Source organism: Triticum aestivum, chromosome 2B (assembly GCF_018294505.1).
Source record: "Triticum aestivum cultivar Chinese Spring chromosome 2B, IWGSC CS RefSeq v2.1, whole genome shotgun sequence".
In the NCBI taxonomy this organism is placed as follows: Eukaryota; Viridiplantae; Streptophyta; class Magnoliopsida; order Poales; family Poaceae; genus Triticum; species Triticum aestivum.
This window is the reverse complement of record NC_057798.1, coordinates 753171869-753179266: the sequence shown is the minus strand read 5'-3', so window position 1 is coordinate 753179266 and position 7398 is coordinate 753171869. Positions and strand designations below refer to the sequence as shown.

At 44.7% G+C, this 7398-nt stretch overlaps 1 protein-coding gene across 2 annotated transcripts; it reads left to right on the top strand.

Annotated features, from left to right (window-relative positions):
• The first annotated feature begins 1461 nt into the window (after window positions 1-1461).
• LOC123042472 (2-oxoglutarate-dependent dioxygenase 19) lies at window positions 1462-2999 on the top strand. Of its 2 annotated transcripts, XM_044464915.1 has the most exons (3): window positions 1462-2125; window positions 2256-2580; window positions 2619-2999. In XM_044464915.1, the coding sequence occupies exons 1-3, from the start codon at window positions 1608-1610 to the stop codon at window positions 2922-2924; spliced, it is 1149 nt and encodes a 382-aa protein (XP_044320850.1). In that variant the 5' UTR covers window positions 1462-1607; the 3' UTR covers window positions 2925-2999. The 2 variants fall into 2 exon arrangements, with proteins under 2 accessions (XP_044320850.1, XP_044320851.1); XM_044464916.1 differs by having other exon boundaries at window positions 1464-2125; window positions 2256-2999.
• Window positions 3000-7398: the final 4399 nt, after the last annotated feature.

The window sequence follows — 7398 nt, the reverse complement described above, 5'->3', positions numbered from 1 at the left end:
CGATCATGATTGTCCCAAGGTAACCCGGCCGCCCATCACACTCATGTTAGTGGAATAGTGGTGGGTAGTGGATAGAAGCTTAGTCTTGTAGGTTTTCATGAAAAAGGAAAATCTGCCCATCCGTGAATTACGTGAAAATCATAGGATGAATTGCTCTAGCATAGAGCTAGAATAAATTTGTCGAACTTGTGTTGCAAAAATATATTTTATGATTCCAAACACATGTCACAACTGGTTATATTTGTGTGTGTTTTCTCTGATTGTTTTATACAATTGCTTACCACACCTGAACAGCTGTTCTGCTGCGGATGCAAAGTAGTGCTAGCTCGTTACACAATCTCTAGGGTTTGGAAGCTTGGTGAAATGGAGAGTTGGAGCTGGTGACAAAACCTTGTTCTGGAAGGATAGGTGGCTCCATGGTGCTACCATCGCGGAGGTCGCTCCTCTGGTGGCGACGTCAGTTCGTACGCAAGTTGCTAACAGGAGACTTGTCCGAGAGGCTTTGGGTATGCATTCTTGGATGAATGATGTGGTGGGTGACCTGTGCACGGAAGGCCTAACCCAGTTTATAGGCCTTTGGGAGATCCTTGAGGAGGTTCAACTGGATGCTCAGTCCGAGGACAGTCCCATTTGGGCATGGAATGCGTCAGGAACGTACACTGCCTTCTGCTTACAAGATGCTATGTGAGAGAGGAGTTAGATTCCACTCTTTTGGAGCTATTTGGAAGTGCTGGGCCCCTCTGGCATGCAAAATTTTCATGTGGCTGGCTGTCCAATATCGGCGATGGACTTCGGACAGAAGAGCTAGGCACAACTTGCAAGATCAAACATCAAAATGCTTTCTATGTGATCAAGAGGAGGACACGGTGGATCACATTCTGCAGCAATATGTGTTCTCGAGGCAAGTATGGTTCAGTTGCATCACTAGGATGGGGTTGTCGATGGAGCTTTGCCCAACCAATGACTCAAGATTGGTGCAATGGTGGTCGGACGCTAGAAAGCGTTTTCTTAAGCACTATCGGAAAGGTTTTGATACTTTCGTCATGCTTATCTGCTGGACGTTATGGAAACAAAGGAACGCGAGGGTGTTTGGTTCGGATCAGATCAAGAATGAGCACGACACGGTGGACACGATCTTCGACGAGCTGAGGATGTGGGCCACGGCAGGAGATTTTGGAGATCAACGTATGTTAGAGTAGTAGAGTAGCCTGTGTGTGGAGTGGAGGCTTGGTAAGGCTGGTCGTGGCCTAACCGGCAATATTGTAATCTCTTGTACATATTTTTCTTCTTTCTATAAAACTAAGGTACGCCTTTGGCGTACCCTGAAAAATAAAAGAGATGCCACCCGAGACAAAATTCGGCTTACAAATTGTTATCTTTTGCAATGCCTCTTCAATGTTCGATTGGCTAATCATCCCATTCCTTTAATATTCCTGCAATGGTCGCACCCTTCCAAATTGTCACCAAACCCACAGCTCAGCTCTTCGTCTCACTCTCTCTCTCTCTCGCACGCGCGCGCCGGATAGCGACAGAGCTTCGAGCCTAGTTTTTTTCTTCTGCGTACGGCCGGCCCCGGGTAGGGGACCCACGTCGAGATTCAGGGGAGGATGGGTAGTGGAGATCAGGGGAAGGGAGTGAGGATTTTCATTCATAAAGAGCTCTTTTATTCTCACGATCGCGTCCAAATTCTCCACCGCTCTCTTCATCGAGAAGCTAGAGAACAATCCAAGAATCCATCACACATGGCGGCCAGCAACGGCGGCGCGCTCACCTTGGTGGATCTGGCGCCGTTCTTCGCCGTGGGAGACGCCGACGACGCGGGCGCGCGCGCCCGCGCCACCGAGGCCGTGCGCGAGGCGTGCCAGGCCACCGGGTTCTTCCGCGCGGTGAACCACGCCGTGCCGCGGGAGCTCATGGCGCGCGCGCTCGACCTGTCGGCGGCGTTCTTCGCGCTCCCGGACGAGGAGAAGGCCAAGGTGCGGCCCGCCGAGGGCGCCTCCGCCTCGCCGCTCCCGGTGGGGTACGCGCGGCAGCCGGCGCACTCCGCCGACAAGAACGAGTACCTCCTCCTCTTCAACCCCAAGCTCGGGCTCAACCACTACCCCGCCCAGCCGGCCGGATTCAGGTTACTTACTCTGCTTCAGTTCTGAATTGTGAGTGTGCCACAGAGACAGGCAGAACTCCATTTTTTTCCCCTTCGCATCAACTTTCCCCTGTCTTATAAATTGTGCATCAGTTCTGAAATTCATCTTCAGGGATGCGCTGGAGGAGTGCTACGCCAAGCTCACCGAGCTGGGGCTGCTCATCCAGGACATCCTGAACGAGTGCATGGGCCTGCCGCCGGGCTTCCTCGCGGGGTACAACGCCGACCGCGGCTTCGACTTCCTCACCGCGCTTCGCTACTTCCCGGCGACAACCGACGAGAACAACGGCATCAGCGCGCACGAGGACGGCAACTGCATCACCTTCGTCCTGCAGGACGGCGTCGGGGGCCTGGAGGTGCTCGGGGAAGACGGCAGCTGGGTCCCCGCAGAGCCCGTGGAGGGCAGCATCGTCGTCAACGTGGGCGATGTTTTGCAGGTGCTCAGCAACAAGAAGTTCAAGAGCGCCACGCACAGGGTGGTGAGGAGGCCGGGGGCGCACCGCCACTCCATCGCCTTCTTCCTCAACCTCCACGGCGACAAGTGGGTCGAGCCGCTGCCGGAGTTCGCGGGCGACGCCGGCGAGCCGCCGCGGTACAGGGGGTTCCGATACAACGAGTACATGCAGCTGAGGATGAGGAACAAGACCCACCCGCCGTCCAGGCCCGAGGACGTCGTCCACATCACCCATTACGAGATCTAGCTTCCATGGTCCATTGGTACTCTGTACTGTGCCTTTTTTTCTGTTCTCAAATTTCAGTTCGTCTGTGGTGTGAACAGTAGCCTGGGGTTATTTTTGCACTCCCTTCAGTCGAATGTGGTCAGAACCATTGGATTGTAATCCAAAGCTTTAGAGCATCTACGATCGACCCATCGTACTCTCTCCATACGTTCTGCTGAATGACACGGTCACTTATTTTCCACCCAACTGAACCGGGCAAATTCAATCCAAACGTCCGTCTGACTGGCACATCCCATACTCAACCCATACATAAGGGTGGATATAAGGACGCCCCTCACGTCATGTCCGACCGACGGCTAGGGCCATGCCAAATCTCTTGAAGACATCCCCATCCTTACTTGACCCACTCTTTTTTTCTCTCCCTCTCTCTCTTTGCCTCGTCCGCACAACCGCCATCGTAGCTCCGTTGCAATCATTGCTTCGACGTAGTCCCTAACCCACAACGCGCCACTGAAGGCCCCAACCCACAATGCCCGCGGCCGTGCCTCCATCGCGCGTTGCCCCTGGTACGTGCAATTCCTCCTGACATACACCTCGCGCTCTATGTGTTTGATGAAATGTTTGAGCATTTTTTTATTCTTTTGGTCATTTTTACGTCACCTATGGATTCATCATTGGATGACGAGTATCGAAACGAAGACCTTGGCAAATTCATATACAAAGAGTTCATTGATTCATTGGATTCAGACAAGAAAGATGCTAAAATGATGATGATGATGAGCATCCGGAAGAATTGGAGAACCCAGAGGAGTATGTGCTGAACTTCAATGGTTCGATAAAGAGCAGGCGAGTTATTCTCCAGGATAGGATCACGCGCTCACGGCTCTACACGGGCTACTTCATATATGACCCAACATACCATGAAGGTTTCTTTCGACGTCGCTTCCAGATGAGTAGAGATTTTTTCTCCACGTAATGAATGTCGTGGAAGAGGCTAATGACTACAAGCCGAGGAAGAACTGTTGCGGGCCACTTTCCTTCTCTCCTCTACAGAAATGCATGATTGCTCTCAGGATGCTTGCTTGTAGTAAGACCACATATGTCATTGATACTGAAGTCCGATGAGAGAGACCACATGCCTGGACACTAGAAAGCAATTTTGCACGCGCCATGGTGAAGGTGATTAGACCAGAGTACCTGAGAGAACCAAGTGTGGAGGACACATAAAAATTGTTGGCAATTGGAGCATCAAGAGGTTTCTTAGGTATGCTTAGTTCAGTTGATTGCATGTACCGGCAATGAAAGAACTACCCGAAAGATTTGTGTGGATACTACAAATGTCAATCCAAGCGGCCACTATTATATTTGAAGCAATGGCATCGAAGGACTTGAAGCAGTGGCAATTGTGCTTTTTTTTTACTTTTAAGCAGTACAAATGTCTTTCATGCGGAAGCACCACTGCTTTTTCACTTTCCGGGAAAAGCAACTATGTTTTTGACCTTCCAAAAAAGACATGCTCTTCATACAGAAGTAACTGTGTTTTTCACTTTTCGGGAAGCACAACTATGAACGACACATATGTACTTCATGCTGAAATACAACTGTGCTTTACATGAAAAAAGGTAAGAAAGAAAAGAAGAAGTCACAAAAACCTAGGAAAACCACGCAAAACCCACCCCCACCCCCCAACAAACTGTAAACACCCCAAAAAGAAAAAAAAGAAAAAAATGTGTTCCCACGCTGGGTGCACCTCCACGTGTTCGCTGGGATCCCGTCGCAGGGGTACTGCGAGTGCTACATCTTGTGAGATATATGGTTCTCTCGCCTGAAGCACTTTCCGTCCGCTACAGTACATGACCGACTCATCATTGTAGCACCATTTTTTTTACTGCGTTCACTATTTTGTATCAACCTTTTAGTTTTAGTTTTTTCCTTTGTTTTTCTTTGTTTCTTTTTCGTTTTTATCGGTTTTCACATTGTTCTACTATTTTGCATCAGTTTCTATGGATTCCTCTTTCCCTGTTCTTTTTTTCTTCTATTTTATTTGTTTATTCTAGATTTTAATTTGGTTTTATTTCTTTTGCATCTGCTTCTCCAGTTTTTTCCCATTTCCTTTCCTTTTTGTCTTTGATTTTCTTTGGTTTTACTTCTTTCAAACACTTGTCGATTTTCCGTATAAAATAGGAACATTTTTCTACACATTTATCATTTTTTAAATACATGAGTAACATTTTTGTTAAACATATGTTTTCAGGTCTTCCTTTTTTCATAAATATTGTACATTTTTTGTATATAGTAGGAGCATTTTTTATACTCGTTTGACATATTTAAAATACATGATTAATATGTTTTCAGATATATGTTTTGATGTCTACTTTTTCATACATATTATACATTTTTAATATATATATATATATATAAGATATATTTTACTTATACACATTTAACATTCTTCAAATACATGATTAACTTTTTTTCAAATATATGTCTTGATGTATACTTTTTTGTCATACAGATCCTAGATTTTCCGTAAAGATAAGATTTTTTTCATATACACATTCACCATTTTTCAAATACACGATTTCATTTTTTCAGAAATAGGTTTTGATGCCTACTTTTATTTTATACATATTATACATTTCTCATATACATAAGCAGCATCTTTCTTATACTCATTTAACATACACGATTAACGTTTTCTCGATATATATATGTTTTTATTTCTAAATTTTTGTATACATACAAACCATTTTTTATGCGTGTTAACATTTTTCAAATACATCAGTAACAATTTTTCAAATAAGCTTTTCTTGATCATTTTTGTATATGTGTTAAATAAATTAACACACACGATACTTGTTAATTGTCACAACATTTTTTTGAATGTGTCAACATTTTAAAAATGATGCTAACAGTCTTTTTACATTGCATTTAACATTTTTCAAATTCATGATTTTTAATTTTCTCAGTATTTTTAGGTGCTGGAATTTACTTGTTTAGAATGTTTGATTTTTTTTGAACAAATGTAAGAAACCAAAAAAAAATGAATGAAGAAAATGTGCATCAATGATCTACACACGCTTTTCCGAGGACTCGTCGAGCTAGCTGTGCCTCGCCCATTTATGTGCGTCTCGACGAGAGGCTACGCTATGGGTAGCTACAGGCGACACATTATGGCCTCCTAGGAATACCTGCTGTTTTGGGAGAGCAACTAACAAAGGAGTATTCTTTCAGGAGCCTGCAAAGGTCATCTGGGTGGGCTGAGAGAGCGCCAGCCACTCTCAGTCATCGCCACGTGTCGCAGTCTAGGTTCGCACGCGTTTTGTCTTTTTAGATGAATTGTTTTCCTATTTTCTCTCGGTAATTCTTAGGTTTTGGACAAAAAACAGTTTCAATTTTTCTTTTGCCCCAAAAACGCGTTTTTCTCCTTCCGAGCGAGGTACAACCATGCCTCTCGGAAATAAAAAGAAAACGTGTTTTTTATCCTTCCGCGAGAGGCACGGATTTGCTTCCGTAAGAGGCAAGGGTTTGCTTCTGCGAGAGGTGCCTCTCGGAAACAGAAAAAAAAAACACTTTTCTTTCTTTCCCCGCGAGAGGCACGGATTTGCTACATATTTTTTTCCTTTCGCGAGAGGTACGGATTTGCTTCCGTGAGAGCAACATATTTACTTCCACGAGAGGCACAATCATGCCTCTCAGAAACGAAAAAATACGCAATTTTTTTCCTTCCGTGAAAGGTACGGATTTGCTTTTGTGAAATAAAAAAACATGTTTTTTTACTTCCGCGAGAGGTACGGATTTGCTTTGTTGAGAGGCATAGTCGTGCCTCTCTGAAACGAAAAAAAATACAATTTTTCCTTTCGAAAGAGGTACAAATTTATTTCTCGTGGAGGTACGGATTTGGTTACGTGAGAGGCACAGTCACGCCTCTTCCAAAAAGGAACAAAAAGTGCTCCCAGGTCGGTTTTTCATCCGGGGGTTTTGAAAGAAATATGCCCTAGAGGCAATAATAGAGTTGCTATTTATATTTCCTTATGTCATAATAAATATCTATTATTCAGATGCTAGAATTGTATTAACCGAAAACTTGATACATCATAGTAGTGCCTGGGTATTTGATACCGGTTCGGTTGCTCATATTTGTAGCTCGAAACAGGGGCTACGGATTAAACGAAGATTGGCTAAGGACGAGGTGACGATGCGCGTCGGGATTGGTTCCAAGGTCGATGTGATCGCCGTCGGGACGCTACCTCTACATCTACCTTCAGGATTAGTTTTAGACCCGAATAATTGTTATTTGGTGCCAGCATTGAGCATGAACATTATATCTGGATCTTGTTTAATGCGAGATGATTATTCATTTAAATCAGAGAATAATGGTTGTTCTATTTATATGAGTAATATCTTTTATGGTCATGCACCCTTGAAAAGTGGTCTATTTTTGTTGAATCTCGATTGTGGTGATACACATATTCATAATATTAATGCCAAAAGATGCAAAGTCGATAATGGTAGTGCAACATATTTGTGGCACTGCCATTTAGGTCATATTGGTGTAAAGCGCATGAAGAAACT

Excerpts from the sequence above, each read along its gene's own strand:
- LOC123042472 (XM_044464915.1), top strand. The coding sequence starts at position 1,608 with ATGGGTAGTGGAGATCAGGGGAAGGGAGTGAGGATTTTCATTCATAAA. Across the intron at positions 2,126-2,255 it reads GCCCAGCCGGCCGGATTCAG|GGATGCGCTGGAGGAGTGCT; the intron begins GTTACTTACTCT and ends ATTCATCTTCAG. Across the intron at positions 2,581-2,618 it reads ACGTGGGCGATGTTTTGCAG|GGTGGTGAGGAGGCCGGGGG; the intron begins GTGCTCAGCAAC and ends CGCCACGCACAG.